The following is a 23,301-nucleotide window of genomic DNA, read 5'->3' as shown; positions in this document are numbered from 1 at the left end:
TGCTGAAGCCTCTGGAAACTCTGGAGGACAGATTTTGTGACATGAAGAAAGAAGGCAGACTAGATGGGGCCAAGGAGTGAAAGATGAGGTAGGAAAATGAGCAAAATAATACTTTAAAGAAAACTGACTTTAAAAGCAGAAAGAGGAGACCTAGGGTGAGAAGGTGCAGGGGTGCTGAGAACGGGCGCTCAGAGGAGAACTGAGCACAGACGCTAAGAACGTGAAAGACTCACGGAGCATCTTATACTACAGTTCAAAATAGAGAACAGTGCAATAATTGTAATAAGCAAACAACAAGTGGAAAGACTGGTACATAAAAACTTCAATTAAGAAAACACAGAAGCCAAAGGTTTAAGAGAAGAACCTTAATGAAATCAGAAACAATACTTTGGCATAGATCCAAGAGAATGGGACAGGAACCAATTTCATGTGTAATTAGAGACAGGGATCAGAGAGGCAGAGGAGGACCCAACTACCGCTCTAACAGCAATGACAACGGCTTCACTACACAGCATACATCCTGCGAACAAATAATGCCAAGAACACTTTTTTAAAGAGATAAAAGCTCCGAAGGAGTTGCTGTGGTCTATTATATTAATAAAGCATATATCCAATGGTGTGAAAAATCAAAGAACCTTCATAGCAACAGAGAATATGATGATTTTCCTGGAGTAAAAGAAAGTCATTTGGGAAATGGTGAGTCAGCCTTTGATTCACTTATTAATTTTGCAGAAAGCTAACCGTGCAGCACTGCGCAGGAGGTCACCCAGCTCCACACGCTTCCTCATATCCTCTTGAAAAAGAAGCAAAAGACCACAAAGCAAGCTGAGATCAAGGACTTCTTTATTTTAAGAAATCAAGTTTCAAAGTCACGAAGAGGTCAGCATGCAACTAGATTTTAGTGCCACAAACTAATCTATAATTGAATCTACACTGAACCACAATAATTGATTCCAAAAGTGATGGTGCTGACTTAACGTGAACTTCACAATGCAATTAGAAAGAACATGGGAGTATACGTATCACATTTCAAAAATCTAGCCAAAAATTCTGGGCAAAGATGAGCTGCATATAAAAAAGATGACATCTGCTTAGCATCTCACAAATTGTCTCCCCAAGTGATCACTGCAATACCTAGAAGGAGAAATACAAGGAAACACCCTGATAACAGTAAACTGAATCATGCTGGCAAGCTGATGAAAAGTTTCAGTAAAGAAACCTCCAGTAGATGCAGAGGCTAGAAGCCGACTGTGAAAACTGCCCATGTGTGTTTCTGGACCTGAAAGCAGATGAAATTTGCTTCAGGAATTATAATTGGAGCTAGAAAGATATCTCTTATCACTCTCAAATAAAAGATCTTGCATGTAAAATATTAAACTATATGGTAGCTGGGATTCTACTAGGATGATGTCCCAGGAAACATCTGGATCAGAGTAAAGGATGAGCAATGCTGCTGGTGTACTATATACAGAGTGCTGCAAACTTCACAACTAAATGAATAAAGATGGATACAAAAGCCAGATAAGAATGTGAGTTAAAGGTACACTGAGAACTATGAATTCACATTCATTCAGAAAAGTCAAAACTCAGACTACAGGTTATTAAAAGACACATTATGAGTAAAACAGGACATGCAGGCGATTTTCCTAGAACGGACTTCCTGGCAACTGAACAGTGTTTTTATCCAGTTGTTGATCTTTACAAGAGCACAGACATTAAATACGTCTACATGAAGCGCAGGCAAGACAATGCTCCCCAAAATGTATAGCACAGAACCGAGGAAGATGCACAAACTATAGGAGCTAAGCATGTGCTAAATAAATAGAATGTTAAAACCAGATGAGGGTTGCCTTATTCAGGATGAAGCAATGAAGGATAAAATAAAAACTGAAGCCCAAGAGCCACTGCAGAGTCCAGGGAAGAGAACAACACTGGACATGCACTCAAGAACGTCTACCATCAAAATCACTTAATGAAACATTTTTAAAAAGGTGTGAGGCACATGAGTGAAAGAAGACAGTCAGCATGAAACAGGTAAGGTCTGGAAATTAACTGAGATAAAAATAATAACAGAATAAGTCTTTTCAAAGAGCTGTGTCAGTACTGTGAAAGGAAATTTAAAAAGCAAAAAACAGAACAAAATAAAAATTCATAATGGACAAAATAAAAATTACTAGTGGACAAAATAAACAGTCATAATGGAAGCAGTAAAGAGCTAAGATACGAGTCTCTGATGTGATAAACCCACTTCAGATTTGCTTAGAGGAAAAGATACAAAGAAGGGCATGGAGAAAAAACCATAAATATAAAAGCTTAATATTAAGGGGTACAAAACAAACACAAAATAATGCAAAGAAAGGTAGAAAATCAATGTTTAAAATAAATTTACTCATGAATCATCTCATAGGAAAATTACATTTTAGCCTTAACTATAGAATAAAGAAAATAAGGTAGCAGCTACCATGGATACCATAATGATAAAAAAAAATTATCACTCCCAAAGAGAAAGGCAAAGGACTTCAATATCTCACAAGGAACAAATTAGCCCCAAATGAACACAAAATGGCACCTTGCACCATGTAAAAGTTAAGTCAGCATAGCAATTAGATCCAAGTATGAGACCCAAACTGTATGATTTCCAGAAGAAAACATAGGGGGAAACTTTTATGATCAGAGTTGATATCTTGCTATGACAACAGACCTATACTCCCTAAAGGAAAAAAAAAATCAAATAACTGAATTGCATCAAGTTCCAGAGTCCAGGCTCGTGAAAGGCACAGTTTAAGTTCAGTGGGTGAAGGTGTCTGATAACCTGAGCTCCATCTTCTGAAGCCACAATGCGGAGTAGGAGGGCAACTCCAGCAGGTGGCCTTATGATCGCCATATGCATGCCATGCCACACACACATTTCCCCTACCCAAATAAATGAATGTAAATAAACTTTCATGGATGCAAGTTGTGAAAAATGAAATGAATAGTCCCAAATTAGAAGAAGATATTTTCAAATATATAATAAAAGAATTATATCTAGAAAATATTTTGGAAAACCCTCAAAACTAATGAATACAAAATTAACTCAGTAAAATAAAGATTCTAGAGTGCAACAGAGGGATCTGCACCAACTAAAAAGGTGAACTGTATCATGATATGGTACTTGGACTGAGAAGTTAATGAGGTCACCAATGGCAGCAATATGTAAATGGGCAATAAGCTCATCACAGACTAAATCTGGACTCTAAAATACAGTATCCTCATGAAAAGGGCTGTGCACAGAGACTGGAGCACAGTGGTGACATGAATCAGGAGACACTTCTGCTCCACAGAGCAGAAAAGAAGGCACTTTTGTGAGAAAAAGAGGAGCTCCACACAGGCCAACCTGTTACAGTCACAAGAATCCTGGGTAAACTTTAGCAGGCTGGATCCAGGCAAATTTCTTAAAATTATTCAATGTGACCAACTAGGAGTTATCCAAGAAATGTAAATCTAACATTTGAAAGCCTATCTATGCATTTTATATGGCTCATTTTATAAATTACATTATTTTACATTATGTTCACAAAGTTCTGTAATTATTTCAATGAGTAGAATGTTTCTGAGGAGCTGTAACATTTTCCCATTAATGAATTTTAAAAATATAAAAATTCTTATCAGGACAGGGGTAAAATGATTATCAAGCACACATGAGGCCATGGATGTCATTATCAGTATGACACAACAAACACAACAACAAAAGCAACCTCTTAGCAAACTAGGAGTGAGCATACCTTTTATCTGACACAATGTGCCAAGCAAAAACCTTTAGCCAAACACTCTTGACACAAGTGTTGCCTACGGGCAAGGATGCCCATACCTGTGATGACAGAAAATGGTTTACTGGATAGTAAAACAAAGCAGAACGCTAAGACACATACACAGAGAGAGAGAGGGAGACACAGAGAGAGAGAGAGACAGAGAGACACAGAGAGAGGAAAGAGAGAGAATAAAAACTGAAAGAAAAAATTGTAAGTGTTTGCTGACTGTGTAGTTAGTATTGTGCACAAAGAAAGCTCAGGGTAAATTGATTTACATTGTTTAAAATTTGAAAATAAAATTAAACACAATTTCTAGATAAAGCAGTTCAATATTTTAACTGACTTTCTATTCAGATGGATACATAAATTTAAAAATACTGTTTTTTAAAAAGGTGAAATATAATAATAAGATCTATGATACAATTAAGCATAACTCAATGAGGCAAATATAAAATATAGGAAAAGTTATAAATGCTTAATAAAATATTAAGATAGATAAACTAATAAGAAATATACTCACTTTAGAAGATAATGACATTTTTTATTTATATATTCAAATTAAAGTAAAAGTACTACAAACCAAATAAAAAGCCTACAGGAATTTTGCAAAGACTGATTCTAAATTCAAACTAGAGAGGCTGTTGCAAATATCTAAGAAAAAAATCAAAGATAAAGAGTAGTGTAGGAGGCACGGTTCTCACTCCGCAGATGCCCCAGGGGAACCATAATGACACAACAGCATCTACGCTACTTGATGCAGGCGTAAGTTTTAATTTTACTAATAGTAAATGCACTGACAGCTTCTCAGTGGACACTGTAAGTATCCACGTTCTCTCAAGCACCTGGCACAGTCTACTTGATCATAACCTCCTGTTAGAATGGCAGTGATAATAAACTCTTACAGTAATTCAACAATAAAATAATGGTCAATGGGAAACTTTAAGTGGCATCCCACATGACTTCAAAATTGTCATGTACTGTCTTCTTACTTCCAATTCATCTATATTAGGAAGTAACATTATAGTTAGATCTTAAAATGACATATTTTGATTGAACAATACTTTACAGATCATATCTGTTACTAATGTTAGTAATAACAGTACCAGAAGATAGCTGGGACATGGCTCAGTGGGTAAAGCACCTGCCACACGAGTGTAAGACTTAAGTGTCGATCTACAGCACCCACCTAATTGCCTGACAGAAGTGGCACTACCTGCAATTCCAACCTCAGAAGGCAGAGACAATGGATCCCCAGAACAAGCTGTCTAGCTAGAGCAGCCATAAGGGCATGTTCCATCCAGGTCCTGCCTCAGTGAACATGACAGTGATCAAGGAAAAGTCTTGACAGGAGCTTCCACAGGTGCACATGCACCAGCACATACACATACCCTCACACACTCCATAATAGAACATGCAGACACACACACATGCACACCTTACACACAGAACTATACAAGAAGCATAAAAGAAAAATATTGCTTTTGTTACATACTCCTGATTAGTCATTAAATCTGTTTCAATCAGTCGAATCAGCATGGCATCTTCATCAATTATCATAAATTATAGACCACTTTCACACCGTGGTGGGATAGTATTTATTCTACTTCTCCAAGAGAACTTTTAGGAAATACAAGTTTGTTTTCAAATCAGAATAAAATTTCTTATGAGGGTGTGAATGTTGGTGTTAAGTGCCAGCCTGACAAAGTTTGGGGTCATCTAGTAGATAAGAAACCCCCTCACCACCATGTGTAGAGGTCTAATTGGGTTAACGGGGTTGGAAAGGCCCAATCGTGGGTGGCACCATCTCCACAGGCTGGCCCCGGGACTACACGGAAAGCAGAGAGGAACCTGAGCAGCAAGAATGCCTCAACTCATAGTGCTCCTGACTGTCGATATGATAGTAATTGATTACATTTATTGCAAATGTAATGTAACGTAAATGTAACTAGCTACCTCCAGTCCCTGCAGTCCTAACTCCCCTGCAGTGATGGGCTGTAGTCTGGAATTATAAGCCAAATAAGCCCTTAAGTTTCTCGATTAAGTTGCTTTGCCAGGGTATTTTTCACAGCAACTGGAAATAGAAACTAAGACACAAGGTGACATACACCTAAAGCCCAGTGACTGACACTTTCCTTGCCACTGTTCATCAACCTCACAGACAAAATGATCAACCCACGGTTCGTCATGCTGGCAACAGTTACAACTAAAATTGAAATTATACTATTATTTTACTATACTTCAAAATCCTAATGCCACACTGATTTAATGGTTCTTTTTCTTTCAAAATTAAAGCTTCAAGCTCCTAGGTGAACTGAAAGGCTGTCTGCTTTTAATGCAGCTGCATCCAATTTTTTCCAGTAGGCAATGCTCTACTTAAAAAGATGGATGAGTGGGGATGGGAACAGGAAGGATCAGGATGGGACTGGAGGGAGAGAGCACTGGGATAGACAACTGGAATTTACGGGCAAAGTAGAAATCTAATGCAATGGAGATGTCCTGGACTCTACAAGGATGACCTTAGTGAAGGATCCTAGTAACGGAGGATACGGAGTCTGAGCGAGCCATCTTCTGTAAGCAGGCGAGGCTTCCAGTGGAGAGACTGGGACTCCAATCCAGTCACACAAACTGTTGACCTACAATTTGTACTGCCTGCAAGATGTGCTGGGGTAAAAGTGGCACAGAACTTGAGGGAGTGGCCAACCAGTGGCAGGTCAACTTGAGAGCCAGTGCACAAAAGAGAGCCCATGCCCGACACTGGTCAGGCTGCATAGACCAGTGTGTCCAAAAAAGAAGTCGATGAAATGATTTCTAGTGACATTCTGGTATACTTGTAGACCAGAGTTCATCCAGCAACTAATAGGAGCAGATGCAGAGACCCACAGCCAAACATTAGGAGGAATGGGGGAGAAAGGGCTGTGGGAGCCAGAGGGGTCAAGTACACCAAAAGAACATGGCCCACAGAGTCGGCTAAGCAGGGCTCACAGAGAATGAAGCAACAATCAGGGGCCTATATGGCCATGACGGAGGTCTTTTGCATATATGTTGTAATTGTGCAGCCTGGTCTTCTTGTGGGACGCCTATCAGTTGAGCAGTGGCTGCCTTGGGACCCTTTTCCTCCTACTGGGCTGCATTGTCCAGCTTTGCTATAAGCTATACACCTAGCCCTATTGTAACTTGTTATGCCATGTTTGGTTGATATACCTGACAGGCCTGTTATGGAGGGAAGGAAGGCGGAGTGTATCTAGGAGGAGGAGGGAGGGGAACCTGCACTCAGAAGAAGAATATGTGAGAGAAGAAATAACATATCAAAGGAAAAAAACCTAATTTTTAAAAAGCCCATTGAAATAAAGCTCCCTTTTGAATAGCCACATGATTACTTAGTATTCTGTTAACATTTGTTCCTAATAAATACAAGGACAGAAACACTGTCATCATAACTTTACAGTTTTAATATTTAAGCCATTCCTATTTGAAGATTAATCCCTGTTGCCTACTAATATTATAAATGTTGACTCAAAACAGCAAACAAGCAACCAGAGATAAAAGAGATTTACACCAGCTTTACAGAAAAGCTTTTCCAATCATGTTTAAAAATATAACTTATTTTGAAAATAACTCTAGGGGTAAATACTCTGTTTTTCCTCTTACTAGGAGATTATAAAACTGTACATGTTAAGTGAGAAGGCGTGGAAATTTTTAAATCTATATGCCAGTTTGCTGGAAAAGTAACATACAAAACCTATCTCAATTCCTAGCTTTAAACAAAACTAGAAAGAGGAGACAAAGAAGGCTGTCAGCTAATTTGTTCATACAACTTCATAGAACGGCTTTCACTGAGATGGTAAACATTAGTTGAATACTACTAGCATTGACAATAGGCTTCAAGTGGTTCAATTAGAAATATAACTCAAGAACACTCTGAATTGTATTGCTTTATAGCCCCATTTAGACACTGTCATACTGACTCTAGTGTAAGTGAAATTTTACTTGAAAGGGCAGTTAACATGATAATTATTTATATTTTCAAGAAAGCTACAAATACAGAAACCTTGATTTGAGAGACTACTTTTGTACATGTGTATGTGTTTGTGTGTATTTGTATATAAATTTAGTTAACTAAGCCACTAAGAATGTCACATTGTCTCTTTACATGGAACACTTGTTCAATTACAATCAATCCTTTGTTAATATGCAGATGCATGACTTAGAGCACTTGTGTCACAGATTCTCCTTAACCAATGAGGTTGATCATTCAAAGTGTGCTCTCAGTGACAGGGTCAAGAGTGGAGGTGGGTGAGCAAAAGAGAAGAAAGGCCTTGCATTCACTTCTGTTGACCCTCTGCAAACACCACCATTGAATAGTCAAATTCTGCCAGATCCAGGGTCTACCTGGAAGGCTATTCTTCTATCTGTCTTTCCTGACTCTACATTAAAAGCTTGATGGAGGACTATGTCCAACAAAAATGCATGTTTGTACTCAATTTTATGTTGTCCACATTATGGCTCTTCTTTCCCTCAGACCATGGTTTTTATCCTCTTAAGGTTATGTTTAAATAGGGCCATAGAGAATGGGCTCTTTTGTACCAGGCATCTTTGCTCCACACTTAGGTAAATAAATTACTACTTTAAATTACTAGTACTATCAGAAAATCATAGAACTTGTCTATGCAGTGTTAGTATAAAATATATTTCATGTGTACTTTTCAAAAATGCAAAGAAATTAAAAATAGCAAAAATTTGTGTTATATCACCTTTTGAACTTTACTGCAAGGGAGACATTTGAAAAAACATTAATAAAAAAGAAGATATTAAACACCTCATTGAGTACTTCAATTTCTACACTACTTCAAACCATGCCTACTTCTTCTATAGTACCCACAATTTAGCTTTGACTTTGATAAAGACAACAATATTGAAAAGGAAAATATGGTAAACATAGCATCTATATCTATAGAGAGATTTTCATTTACCTAAGTATTTATCTAGTTATTTTTGGTCTCAGAATCAAGCCTAAGTTCCTTTCTATGCTGACAAAATTTAACTGCTCCAAAAAGGAACAATAGTATTGCAGGGTTCGTCCTTGGAACAGTAACACTAAATTGTTCTGTTATATGCAGTTATTTTCTAGTTGTTAGTCTACTGAGTTTCCCATATTCTTTATTTATCATTGAAAAATAAAAACCACATACAGTTGATGATATTTGCAGTTATAATCTCAGATAGCTTTTAGTTATGTTAAGGTATTAAACTTACTTTCTACAATAAAAACAAAACAGGAAAGAAAACTGATCAAATCATATAGAGAACAAAAAAGCAGAGATGGTAGTAGTCAGCAATACTAGAGTAGTTCTAGGTCCTAAAACCAGGTAAGTGAACGCTCCAGAGAAAACATTCGAAGTGAAATACTGACTGGTATCTGACGGTTAATCTGCATTATCAGTATTACTGAAAGGAGAGTCACCTAGAAAACTGTGAAGAGTGCTGTGCATCTATCTGTAAGGGCATCTTCAGAGACCGCAGAATAGGGAAGAGATACTCTGAATGGGAGCAGCACCAACCCATGGCTGGCGACGCTGTAGACTGCAAGTAGGAAAGGTGGGAAGGCAAAAGAACACAGGCGTCCTCATTTTCACTTCCTCACCTGCCATCAAGTGACAGACTCTGCTCTTCCCAACCTCCCTGATGCAATGGAATGAACCTCTAAAGCCAGAAACCAATAGGCTTTCCTTTCTTGGGTTGTTTCTGTCAGATAGTTGTCACAGAGACAAGAAAAGTAACTAATGTGTGATCACAAATATGCGAACCTTTAAAATAACAATAGCTTTGAAATATCAAGTTGAAATTGAAAACAAAGACTTAATTGGCCATTTCAACTGCTTAAAGAGAGGCTCAGCATCATCTCATATACTCCCCAGACCTCAAGTTTCTGGCACAAATACTGTCCCAATAAAGTCACACACTTTCCCCATTAACATCTTAATCATTGTATAGTGTTCTAATTAACAAGAATACGTTTATGTGGTTACAAAATTCTGGGCTGGAATTCTGTGAGCAAATCAAAAGACCTGATATGTGAGGGTTAAGACACAAAAGGAACATATCTGAAAAGATAAGGCAGAGATGGGAGACAAGCACTCTGAGTAAGAGCTCCCAGATGGAAAGGAAATGAGACCAGCCGCAACAGGCAGGATCTCCAGACAGGACAAGACCAAAACCCAGGAGAGCTTCCCATTCCCCACGCTCCCCGAAAGCCGGTAAAGAGCTCCCCCTCTCTGACAGGCCTGCTATTAGCAATTTATCTTTCTGACCACCTTGTATTTTCAAAATCTTTGACTTATTCTATACTTGTTAGATACTAACATATGAACTTACAGACACACCCTTCTTCCTTCTCTGGCTCCTCTACTATTTACTGCGCACAAGAAAAAGCCCTTATTAAATGAAAGGAAGAAAGAATGACTTTAGAGGGCAGAACATATGGTCTAAATACAAGATTATTTTATCTTTATTCATATTTATTAAAGAAAAAAAGCTTGAAAGAAGTCAAGGCAAGTTTTTACATCATAGGGATGCAAAATAAAAATCATACTTAGGCTAAAAGAACAGCACAATTCTTCTTTATGAAATATTTTTTATTTTTTACATATACATTCATATTATTACACATATATACAATAAAATACCTTCAGCAAGAACCTTGAAACAATCATGAATTATATAAATGCTACATTATTAGTGTTTTGGCTATTTGTATTTGTCAGCCTTGAAGAAAACATCTTTCTTGGTACATCTAAAATTCTGAATGTAAATCAATATCTATCATATTTCATCATTATCAACTTAAAACATCTATCAGACCTAAAAACATCTTAACCTCTAAACAACTAAGCTTAATTGTAAAACTAAGCTATCTGGTCTTCAACTTCATCAGAGACTTGAGAAGGAATAAAATTAATTACCTGAGTATAGAGGGAGTGCAGGTTAGCAGCTTCCCAAATGAGAAGATAAGAGAGACAGTTTGCTACCTGACCAGTCACCCAAAACTCTCTATAACATTAAAGCATCATCTTCAGCCTTCCTGCCCAATGTATCTGACAGACATATTTGTGAGGCAGGAACTATTGAAGACTTGCTTACCCTGTCTTGGCAAAGTTTGGCCGTTGACTCTGCCTGCATCCAAGCTTATCCTTTTTTAGGAAGAATTCTGTCTGTGGTAGAAATGAGGACATTTTGCCCACTGGCTTGTTTGCCACATTTGAAGGCCTCTCCATAAGGAGGTTCTTTGATGCTCACCATCCTCTTGGAAGTAGGCTGGGTGTTGCCAGGAGTTAACCTGTCTCATTGTCAATGAATCTTTAAAATTATAAAAACATTTTTAAATGACATATTCTATATGTCTCTGAGGTTTTTGAAGACCTTGCCTATTTTACCTTATCTTTCTAAAGAAACATATCTATCTGATGCATTTAAGATGTATATTCTTGTGATAAAAATAGACTAGTAATTAATAAGACCATGATTTTATCAACTAACAATTTTCTGAGGAGTATGGAAGGCAGGGAGAGGGGATGAGGGTGGGAGGGGGGATTCGAAGGGAATGAGGGAGGGGCATATAATCGGGATGTGAGAAATATAAACTGCAGAACAAGCAGGTAACTTATATTGCTAACCCCACTATATAGGACTAGCTCTGAGGCTGGCTGAGACATGAACGTCTAGGCATAGACAATGTTTCTCTTGGCTACAGAACCCCTATGAATTACTATTAGATGCCATTCTTCATATGGCATGAATAAAGATTTACACATGTCTTTTTTTCTGCTCAGACAAAGAGCAGAGAATCAGACTTAATTGTTCTGTGCATCGTGCACACTTTATATATACATTTATAATTTTAGGACTGGATAATGCTTGTGAGAAATCCTGTTTTCAGAACAAAAGAACCAGGCACTGATATTAGATCAGAACTGACAGGATTCCTTCCTCTCAGCATGCTGGACACTGACCTCCTTCATCCTTCATGTTTCAGCACCAAGTGCTTCAGTTGCTGTTACTCATCAGAACAACACAGCCCCCAGGACACCTTCAAAGAAAGTTTTCAATCCAGCATTTCAGACTATCCCACACAGGACTCTAAGCCTGGAATTTCTCAATATTTAGAAACTGGACCACAAATGCTATTTTATTTTGACCCCCTACAAAGTTATTATTTGTCCATATCAGCTGGAAGAAACCTTAAGAGAAAGATGCCCCATTTCCTTTAAGGGGGGTCAGGTAGGTTTTTGGTTGCTTTCTTGGGCTATCGAGGGTTATTTTCAATGGGAGTTGGTTATAAGTTATGATTGGTCTTAGTTAGAGAGAAAACAAGGTTGGACCCAGGGATGTGTCTCTTTTCCATCATCTTCCATTCTTATGTTTGGAGATGGGGGTTGAAAAGGAAGAAGGGGGAATATAGAAATATATAGGGAAGATAGAACAAAGAGTAGATTAGTGAATCTACTCCTTAACTTAATGCCTTGTTACTCACAAGGTTATTTTTAATTCATTGGTGTAGAATTATACCAATGCAAAATAGATGCAAAATAAGTTTAATTTTAGATACAGTGTATAGAATTCAAATTTAAGATTATTCTTCACATACATTGTACATATTTCTACTCTAATATGCGGGATGGTACCCACATAACTCAATAATAATACAGGGTTTACTCCCAATGCTTTGAAAGTGCTGTTACAGGCTGTTTAGGGTAAATAAGTTATACAGCACAATTCTTAGATCAAAAGCAGTTAGCAGTCACTCCTTGGAATATTTTCTATTTGGAAAATAGCCAGCTTCTGCTATTTACTCTCACGTTCCAACTTCACGATGACTTCCTCTGTTATTTTCCATCTTGATTTTTGCGGCCAAGTGTTCAAAATGAAGACACTGACTATCTAGGCGAGGGGAGGAATAAATCTACCATGGAATTTTACTTAAAAGTTGAAAATTGTGTCTTTTAACTCCAAATAAAATGTGTTATTTTGGCTCAGTGCTTTCAAGGCTTGATGAGTGTTAGTATTGTCATGAATCAAGATGACAGTTTACTGTTTAATGAGTATAAGTGCTTGCCTTTTGATCCCCCTTTATGACATCTGGTTCATAGTTGATGTGAACAAATAGGCAACAAGTTCTTGTGTAGATAAAAAACAAAAAGCTTTACTTCTTGTGATGTCACACTACATAAATTATTCTAAGATGTTTGCTTAGCAAGTAAGCCGAGGTACGTTACTAAAAGGCAAAGCAAGAGGGAGAACCGGGCTGCCTGGCTGCAGTCTCCCAGAGAGAATCTGACAGGAATGTTTGTTGGGAGGTACCTTTGGGGGCCAGTTCTGTAATGATGCTGGTTTAGAAGTTCAGGAAAGAAAACTAACTAGCTAAGCGCACTGACCTTAGATAAAGCCTTTCCTGAATCCCTTGGATCAGGTGTCACGCTGACCTTCCTCCAGGTGAATCTCATCTGCTCTGTACTGCAACTGCCAAATTTGCTAAATAATCTACCAAATGGCTATATGGTCTTCTGGGAGTGTATTTTCTTGCATTGCCTGACGCACAGTAAAAACAGAGTACTTACTGAGTAAATCAGTATGTTCCAGCTAAAACTTTCACAGTAAAAACCAGAAACAGTCAAACACTCCACTAAGTCTAACTAAGTAAATGGATGAAAAAAGACAAGCTGTAATGCCAGGGACCTTCACATAGCAGGTCAGGAGATGGAACACTTCTAGACAATGCTTAGATAGTAATGTATTTATTAACATTAAAACTAAAACACTTTACAAAAAAAAAAATCTGCATAGCAATTTGTAAAGTTCCAAGGACCTAAATGTCAGTTTGTAAAAATGTGTTTCCACTTAAGAAGGAGAGGGCGTCTGAGACACTGAGTCCTATTTTCTCTCATTCCTATCACTTAAAAACAGCTGAAATGGATTTTTGTTTTTGTTTTTGTTTAAACCAACTAATAGAGTAAGTCTGAAAATATACCCATGAGGGGAAAGCACCTGAAGCAATACCTACAAAGCTATTGTCAGGCACGGCACTCAGTCTAGTTAACTTGGCCCTCGGTGGGATATGAGCAACTTGTCTGTTTTAATTTTGTTTTTAATTTTATTTTTCGGTGTGTACAGGCACTTTGCCTGCCTGTATGTCAGTACACTTGTGCATCCAGTGCCTACCGAGGCCAGAAGGGGGCTCCTGAGATCCTTCAGCACTGAAGTTACAGAAAGTTGTTAGGCACTAAGTGGGTGCTGAGACTAAGAACCCAGGTCCTTGGAAAGAGAGGCTGGTATTCTTATCCACTGACTGAGCCACCTCTCCAGCCCCAAGTAAGAGCAAATTTTAAAACATTAACATTAAATCTTTTGTGATTGTTATTTTTACTCACTTCAAAGCTTCCTCAAATTTATGGATCTTCCTCTGAGTGTCTCCTTTCTCTTCATCAAGTTCACTCTGCAACTCTTGAACCTGCCATGAGAGAATGGGGAAGCTTACTGGAAGATAAGGGTAGTCAGAAATACAAAAACCAAGTCTCAAATCCTGTGTGATTTGACTTCAGTCTTAGGTAGTTCATGAAAAAACATGTTTATCCATAGAATAATTTCAATATTTATCCCAATATAACTTTTCAATTAATGAATTCACAGGCATCAACTTCAAAAGAGCACCAATCACTTTGATTTTTTAAAAAATTATAGCTTTGACAAAGGAAAAGAAATTTCGTATGATTGAAAAGACTAGAATAAATAATGTGTCTGCATTAAGCAGATAATAGAATGGCTATTAAGAAATTTCCATTGCTAAGCATGATTTGTGCATCCATTGACCAGTCTTGAAACAAAGTGCCCCACAGGAGTGCCCACTTCCTGGACGCAGCCGTCTTTGAGTGGGATGATAGCAACAACCACAATGGCTAAGAGAAAAATTTCTTCACACTTTCAAAAACGCACCCGCACACTCTAAAGCCACGTCACACACTGCATCAGAACTAATCAAAAGTCATTTTTAAATATCAGTTTAGTTGGGAGACATATTTAACTCAAATCCCACATTTTGGGGGGCTTTCTTTTTTATAATTATCTCAAATTTTCCCTTTGTGTAAGGAAAATAAATGAGTAAAGTCAACTATATACCTATAAACTAAAAGCAGCGAGGCTAGAGAGGTAGTTTCCCATAATAATATCAAAAGGCCTCTACTAGTTTTTATGATGGTAACCACTAAATCAAGACAGAAACGAAGGCAGAGCAGACACTGCTGAGGCAGTGCCACTTCTTGGTACTGTAATGATCAACTTAAATATCTCATAAATACTGTTTTTCTTATGACAAGAAGGATCACCTCACCTCGAGAATCTTTACCACTAAACTTATTTTATTTTAAATATGAAAAAGAAAAGTCTGCTCACACTTTACCAGGCTCAGACTTCAACTGCTGTCTTATAGAGCCTTGATATATATTATTATGCTTGGCACAAAGTGAGTATCTTACACTGGAATAAAAACAAACTTTTCACATTAAGTAGTTTGTGGACTGGGGATCTCTAGGCAGAATGACAGGGTAAGTTTAAATGGTCACATCTCTACTTCTCAAGTTAATTTAGCACACTGTCTCAGTCCCCTCTACAATGGGGATCAACAATAACCATATCAAAATATTCTGGTAAAAGTAACTTGCTTCAGGTAAGGCTTTTTGTGAATACCAGAACATCAGAAACTCTCAGTGTTCCAGCTACAGTGTCTGACTAAACACTGTAAAGGATTCCTTGATTACTTCAGGTCATTACGAACAGCGGTCACAACATGCACAGTGCACAGGCTGGCTGATTGCCCTTTCATAAAGCAGCCCCTGGATTACCATGCAATCTGAGTTCTTGTAAGTGCTCTGTATTATCTATCTATCTATCTATCTATTTAATTTACTCTCTTTATAGCCTGATCCCAGCCCATCCCTCCTCTCCTCCCAGCCCCTCTCTCTGGCCCATTCCTCCTTTCCCCCTCCTTTTTATCAAAGAAGGAGAGGCCCTCAAGGGCTACCAACCCACCCTGGTACCTCATGTTGCAGCAGGACTAAGTGCCTCCTCTCACGCCGGGGTCTGACAAGGGATGCAGTGGCAGGCAGCTGAGTTGAAGACAGCCCCTGATCCCATTGTTCTCACTACACAATCTTAACTGATTTCAAATTCTGGCTTCCACTTCTCAATGATGGTTAGTGTAGGACACACACACCTTGATAAAATTAACTATTTCTAAGACTATCAGCTCCATTGCTGCAGGGAGAATGAACTATCAGGGTGAGGAAGAAGGGCTCTCCTCTGGTCAAAACTGCATGCACGGATGCACATGTTCTTAAGCTGTTTCTCACTTCGGTTACTACCTTGTTGCCCAGCACCCCTCCCCCACACTAGAGCAGTCATTAAGGGATTTTCTGGGTTTGTTTCCTCTTGACAGAATATTTTAGCATTGTATGCTTGAAATTTTTTAAAAATATGGCTCTATTTTGATCTATATTTCAGGTAATATATAATTAAATATCATGAAAGTAATCAATGCATACTGATTTTGATGGAAGACTATAACTTAATATTTGTGTTGGAATATTACATAAATCATTTTTACATGAAAGAAAAGTAAGAAACAACATAAAGATGATGCTACTGTCCAATATTTGCTTGTATTATTTATTTATATTCTTTTTTTCCACACTAGGTCTTGCTACGTTGCCAAAAGGTAATGTAGAGTAAGATTTAATATGATTTACTTCTAATCTTTCTTCATTATATAGTTAATACTAAACCAAAATATTTAAGGTAGTTAAGACATCTGGTTTACTCTCAAATATGTGAATTTACTATAAGTAGTTGGTTTCAGTCGTCATAAGCACATTTATTGAAGTATGATAAATACAGTTTATATCCTTTTCCATCTCCCAAATTTAAGGAACCAAAAAGGAGCATATAAATAAGAAAAGGCTGTGGATCATGGCATAGCAAAAAGCAGGGAGCGGAGGCCAGCCGCAGAAGCAACTAGCAGGACAACACTGCCTCTTAACTACTCTAATTGCTGTAGGCTAGAGTTAAAAAATATGGGTGACCTCACTGCACAACTTTACTAAATACTACAACAGCACAATTTATTTTCTCTTTTTACTTTGGGAAAGGCACCTATCCTTTTAAAGAAACTTATGTTAGTAGGAGTTAAAAATACAATCTAATATATTACATATAAAGCTGCTGTGAATATGTTTAAATTATTTAAACATAATTATACAGAGCACACATGAATGTTAAGTACTGGAAAACTGCTTTAGCGTGTCTCAGAACTTATGTTGTTACAGTTATGACAATGATTTTAGGAGGCTAAGTCAAGTCTAGCACATTTTAACCTCTGCATGTAAGCATCTGCCTCCTGCTTCTTTGGGTAAACAGCACCATTCTTTACTCCCAGTGCCTGTTTGGAAAACAAGCCCTAGGTTATTTGTAGGAGGCAGGTGTTTCCTTACTAGTAAAATCATTTACTCCAGCAGTTTCCTGATTTAGCAGATTACGACACTTCATCAAACAATGCCAGTTAGCTTTATGGCCTATTATTTGTTTGATGTTCAAAGATCTGAAGAGCAGGCAACAGCCACCAGAGATCAATAAAGACCATGAGATAATATGTGTGTGCTTAAATTAGGGACAGCATCTGATGCTGTTTCTTCTACCTCAAAGACTAGTGGGATGGTATGCTCCCATCCTGCTGCTTTCACACTGGCATGAGGAAATAATGTCATTCAGATGGCATTTCCTCCTTCTGAACAGATATTCAGAAGCACATTTTATACGGAAAGTTACTGAATGTGCACACCTGTAACCCTCTCAAAACAAAGGCCCTATCCATCCACTTAGCTATCCAGTGACACCGCCCAGGACTGGGTGAGATTTATGTCAGCTCTTTGAGCTGTCAGACGGACATCCCCTCAGGGGGGTACAAGGCATCAAATCTTCAAGGCTGGAGATCACAGCAGGTTTAATAAAGAAAGAAGAGCAGATGCCAATTTAAAGTGGGAGATTATGGAATTAATTGTGAGACAAAAAAAGGACACACTGAGGAACCTTTTCTTTAATATATCAGTATCAGTAACATATGCAATATGAGCAAACACATATTCTTCCTCTAGAGAGTGATGTTTTAAACAAGTCATGATTACATTGAAAACAACAAAGTATAGCCTGGTTGTTTTATTTAAAAGTGAAGTCAGTTGATAGCTCCTGGCAATGGAACGGCCCCAGTTACAGTGCCTAACAGAGAGGTCTTAGGTCTCCTTCCAGAGGTGAACTACAACAGGAATGGCCAGAACTTTATTGATAAAATGAAATTACAACAGGCACTTAGACACTGCCTTTTCTGGGGAAAAAAAAAAAAAGCACTGATTCCAGACTTGAATTCACAAGGTAACTGAGGAAGGCAAGATGAAAGCCTGGCCTGTCCATCTCCACTTTGCATCTCTCTCCTGTTCTTCAGGGGCCACTCATTTACCTCTGCAGTAGTCAGGGTTCCTGACTCAAGGAAAATCTATGTGGGAGCCAGTGCTACCCAGCTTCCCTCACTCCCTTTCAAGCTGAAAGCACAAAGCCAAGAAGCACTGGGAGTTCTACTATCGGCTTCTCACTGCCCTTGTTCTGGGCCCCATAAAAGAGCTAACCAGCTTCCAGTCATTGTTCTGAACCCTGGACTCCAAGGACAGCAGAGCCTAGCAGGACTGAGTTATCCATGACGGTGAAATGGTACCCTGGGGCAGAAGTCTCCAAGAAACAAGCTTGTCCCCTCAAGCAATAAAGACTTCTTCAGGATCCTTTGCAAAACTAGACTGAGGTAGTGATCAAGCCAACCACAGCTTGACCAGGACTGCTTCCCTATGCATACCCTTGCCATACCCTAATGCTTTCTCCATTTAAGCCTGAAGCTCTCATCCATTCCCAGGAGATGGCACTTGTGGTCATGGGGCCCCTTTTCCAGCTGCACTGATTAACCTCTCTCTGCTGTGCACTAGTTGTTGGCTCTACAGTGTGTTGGGAGGTGACAAAGCCTACCTTCTGCAGCTGCTGCAGTGTGGGCTTTGGCCCTAAGCTCCAGTTACAAAATGAATTCTCATGTTTCCTTCCTTCTGTCTGATAATAGAACCTTAGATTACTTGGTACCTAAAAACTCAAGAAAGCAGTAGAAGCAAAGGCTATCTGGGTCTTTCTCTCCATGGAACAATTCTCAGGTGTGCCTTGTTACTAGACACCAGCCCATCCTTTTCCACCAGCTAGCAGATCAGAGGAAGGCTGACAGAGAACACCACAGCAGTAGGCCAGAAAGGTGCTCCATAATAGAAGAAAAGCCAGAGGGCTACCCAGGGAACAGTGGATGAACACTACACCCAGACTAACTAGCCTAGTGCCTTACACAATGGAGACTTCCAGTAATGTGCGCTCGCGCTCTCTCTCTCTCTCTCTCTCTCTCTCTCTCTCTCTCTCTCTCTCTCTCTCTCTCTCTCTCTCTCTCTTGTCTGTCTCTCTGGCTCTCCTGTCTCTGTCTCTATCCCTCTCCCTCCTCCCTCCCTCCATCCCTCCCTCCCTCTCTCTTTCCCCCCCCTCACACACACACACAAGCAAAAATATTTAAGAAACTGCATTTCTCAGCAATAGAAACTGAAAATCTTCATTTGAACAAAAACATTATTTTCTCTTTCTGTTCATATATCATTTTGTAGATATAAAATATATGCAATGAATTGTAATAAAACTGCAGAAGAAAACAATTACAATTATAAAAAGCACACAAACATGGACCAATATACACCAGAAGAAATCTTTGTAGGTGACGAACATCTCTTGGTGTGCTAAGCTTTTGGAGGGCAGAATGCTTAAGTGCTCCCAGCCTCATCCTAGTACTTAACACAATGCCTAGTGCAATGGAAGCATTTAAAGAATACCGACTAAGCAAGTAGGAGAACAAAACAGATGTGTTACAAAGTAGATTGAGAATGCTACAATACACATCAGGGTTACCTTTAATTTACATATATTTTAATGGAAGGAATAACCTCATTTTCTACTACATTTTACAAGTGGATTTATTTGACAAATATTAAAAATAAATAATAAACACAGCACTAAAACCTGTGTTATTTCAACTCCTTTTACTTCCATGTCTTATAGCAAACCATTCAGAACTGAGATATCAGTTGCAAATCTGTATCTTGCTGTCTAAAGTATTTTTTAAAAACCTGTTACTACTGTTAATAGGAATATTAAGAAACATTGATGAAAGTATTCTGAATGCTAAGAAACTGTTAAGCTGCACGTAGTCGCTGCCTTCACCGTTTCAGGGTTTTTGATTACATATCCAAGTTCTTATTACAGGATGATGCACAGGATTGCACTGTACGTCCCCATCGGGGTGTTTGTTAGAGGTTTAGTCAATGGTACTCACCCAACAGAGCATAAAAGTAGAGCTTTAATGTTGGCATGATTAATAACTAAACCAAAGAAACTGTTCCTAAACATGAAAACTTCTTACAAACATGAAAATTGATTATATTGCTTAGCAGAGATTAAAATAGAAACAAAAAAAATCTTTAAAGGAGAGAGTAAATATATTGCTTTAATAAAACAGTTCTCTTTAACTGCTTAAGTTGTTATTTTAAGTGTTTATAATTTCCAACTATATTACCTTTTTCTCATAGATGTCTTTTAAATGCTTTTTCTCCATGTGAAACTTATTTTCTTGATCCTGTAAATGATAAATGTTTATTTTAGTATGTCTAATATTGCCTCTACAGTCAATAAAATTAGTGACCCGATGAGAGCAATAAATGTACTTGATGTCAAACTTGACTTCAGAGTTTTGCATGTCATTTGCTTATCATTAAGAGAGCCCTAGGCACCTAATTTTCTAAGTCACAGAAGGGACATGAGCAGCTTTACATTACAAGGCATAAAACCTTCGCTGCATAGAGGGGTTGCTGTCTTCAAGGACAAGGGTCACTGAGACGTATAAGACTGTGAGATTAGGAATGAGCGACTAAGTCAAGACAGCAAGATAACTAGGAAGCTGCTTCATACCCTCATTCTTCACGCTCTTTGACGAGAGAAGGAAAGCTATGAGAAAAAGAGGAAGGGGGAAGCAAACCAATGGAGTTTGAGAACTTAAAAGGGAGAAATATTTTAAAGTGATACACTTAGAGTTTTTTTCCACATCAAACAAAAAGTTGACGGCATATAACACTAACTAAAAAGACTTGTGGAAAGAACAGCAAATAAGATATACATACTTCTATACTTTAGTATATCCTGTGTTCACGCCAGTGCCCCATGCACATTACTGACAGTATACCATATAATAAACATTAGGACTTTCTTGTTTAGAAATTTAACATATTAAAATATTTAATTTATATATTTTATATATTTTAATAATTTCATTTCAAGTTAGCGTATAACATATTAGGTAGCACTGTGGCTCTTTCCATAATTTATTTATTTATTTAATCACTTTACAGCCTGATCACACCCTCATCTCCTCCTGATTATGCCATTTTTTAACAAAGTATACTAGCAGAACTTCCTCCCTTTCCATCTTCCCCACTCCTCTGCTACCCACAGTGCCCCCTTGTTCTCATCCCTCACTTTACTTCCTCTTTCATGGTCCATATGTCCTTTTGCCCAACTCCCACCCTCCCCCCCCCCCCCCCCCCCCCCGAGCTTTACCACGCTGTGCTCTCCTTTCTTGTTTTTAAGCTTTTACCCATATTCTCCCCCATACACACACAGAAGCACACACCATGGGCTAGGACCTCCGTACATGTGGCAGAGAACATTCAGGCTTTATCTTTCAGCATTTGGGTCCCCATGCTTCACATTACAATTTACAAATTCATCTGTTTTCCTAAAAATTTCAACATCTCATTTTTTAAAACATTCAAGATTTTATTTCTAAATGAATCTCAAAAAGAGATCTTTCAAAACAATTGTCTTTTATTTTCTATATTAGCATCTTCATCTGTTATGTAAATGCCAGTCATACACTCAGAAATGGCTACGTCCACAAGGACTTTTTATGTTTTTGTGGGCTTTTTTAATGGACTCTAACTTATAAATATAGATCAAGAAAGTCAAGGAACTAGAAGCGCTGACTCTCGGTCAGAGTATAGGACTCACTTTTTCTTGCTGTTTCCTCTGAAGCTCAGATTCCTGGACCTGCTGTTTTAACTGACAGATGTTCTGCTCTAACTCTTCCATCACACCAGATGTCTAGGAGGATTGAAAAACAGAGAGCAGAGCACTGACTCGTACCATCCACACTTCCGGCTAACATAAAGCCCACCGTTTGACCCCTGAAAGTTCAGTCAGGATTTAAGTTATCTATAATCTGAATGAAAAAATATTATAAGACAATATAAGCTTACATCTATCTTTAAGTATACTGTAAGAATGATACCAACCTCAACAGTAAATAGGGGAACATTTAAAGCCAAATATTAATATTTTGAAGTAAAAATGTATAGCAAAATCTGCATAGCAATTAATGCTATGAAAATGTAACACTGAGTTAAATTTTTATAGAAATTTTTAAATTTTTAAAAATAAGAATAAAATAAACATTTCAAAGTAACACCACTGCAGTACACTTCAAAAAGCATTTCTAGGAATTTCTTCTTTAAAACTTTTGTGCTTTAGGCAAGAATCTAGAGGAACTGCTATTAAGAGACATCTAGCATTTTCAGTGTTCTGAACAGCAGCAAATGTTGAGTCTAGTGACTTAAAGAACAAAATAAAGAAAGGGCTAACTGCAAATGGAAATGACTGGCTGAGACAGCGCTGCCTATGGCTGAACACTCATGCAGATGTGGCTTCCTACATGTACAATACCTTAGAAGCCGAAAGCGCATGCTCTTGTTTCAGGTGGTTTATGTCAGAATCGTATTTGGTTTTTAATAATTTAACATTTTGCTCACAGTCATTTACAAGATGTTCTTTCTCTTTATGTAGTATGTTATACCTAAAACAATGAGATTTTTAAAAATTACATATTTTACAACCAATCACTAAAATCGATATCAACTAAATTAATCAACTGAGTTCAAATATATTCTCTTTCATCATGTGAAATAAGTACCCATATTTTCACAAACTGGCTTCAAACACTATGTTTTTAAGTACTTCTAAAAATAGGTAAAGAACCCTGCCTAGGTAGGAACATCATAAGCTCTACTGCACAGTCTGAGGACTCCTGCAGGGCACCTACCAAGTGAGAGCTCTGGTGCGCAGCCCCTGACTCCGGCTACTTACCTGGTCTTTAACTCCTGCAATTCACTACACGTCATCTGGTAGCACCTTTCAAGCTCCATTTTTTCTTGTGTCAGTTTCTGTCTCTGTAAATTGCTATTTTCTGCTTCTCCCGTCAGCTGCTGCACGCGGCCCTCCAATTCTTTGATCATGTGGTTCTAAA

General features: G+C 38.1%; 1 protein-coding gene across 1 annotated transcript in view; it reads right to left on the bottom strand.

Annotated features, from left to right (window-relative positions):
- Positions 1 to 23,301, bottom strand: part of Cep112 (centrosomal protein 112) — a 444,738-nt gene that overhangs the window by 336,727 nt on the left and 84,710 nt on the right. Inside the window, exons 12-16 of the mRNA XM_051158947.1 lie at positions 23,142 to 23,296; positions 22,722 to 22,851; positions 22,011 to 22,103; positions 20,524 to 20,583; positions 14,213 to 14,292 (exon numbers count right to left, since the gene is read on the bottom strand). Coding sequence (XP_051014904.1) covers positions 14,213 to 14,292; positions 20,524 to 20,583; positions 22,011 to 22,103; positions 22,722 to 22,851; positions 23,142 to 23,296 — 518 coding nt within the window. The remainder of the gene's footprint in view (positions 1 to 14,212; positions 14,293 to 20,523; positions 20,584 to 22,010; positions 22,104 to 22,721; positions 22,852 to 23,141; positions 23,297 to 23,301) is intronic.

Source organism: Acomys russatus, chromosome 16 (assembly GCF_903995435.1).
Source record: "Acomys russatus chromosome 16, mAcoRus1.1, whole genome shotgun sequence".
NCBI lineage: Eukaryota > Metazoa > Chordata > Mammalia > Rodentia > Muridae > Acomys > Acomys russatus.
Note: the sequence above shows the minus strand (reverse complement) of the source record. Positions and strands in the feature narration are given on the sequence as shown.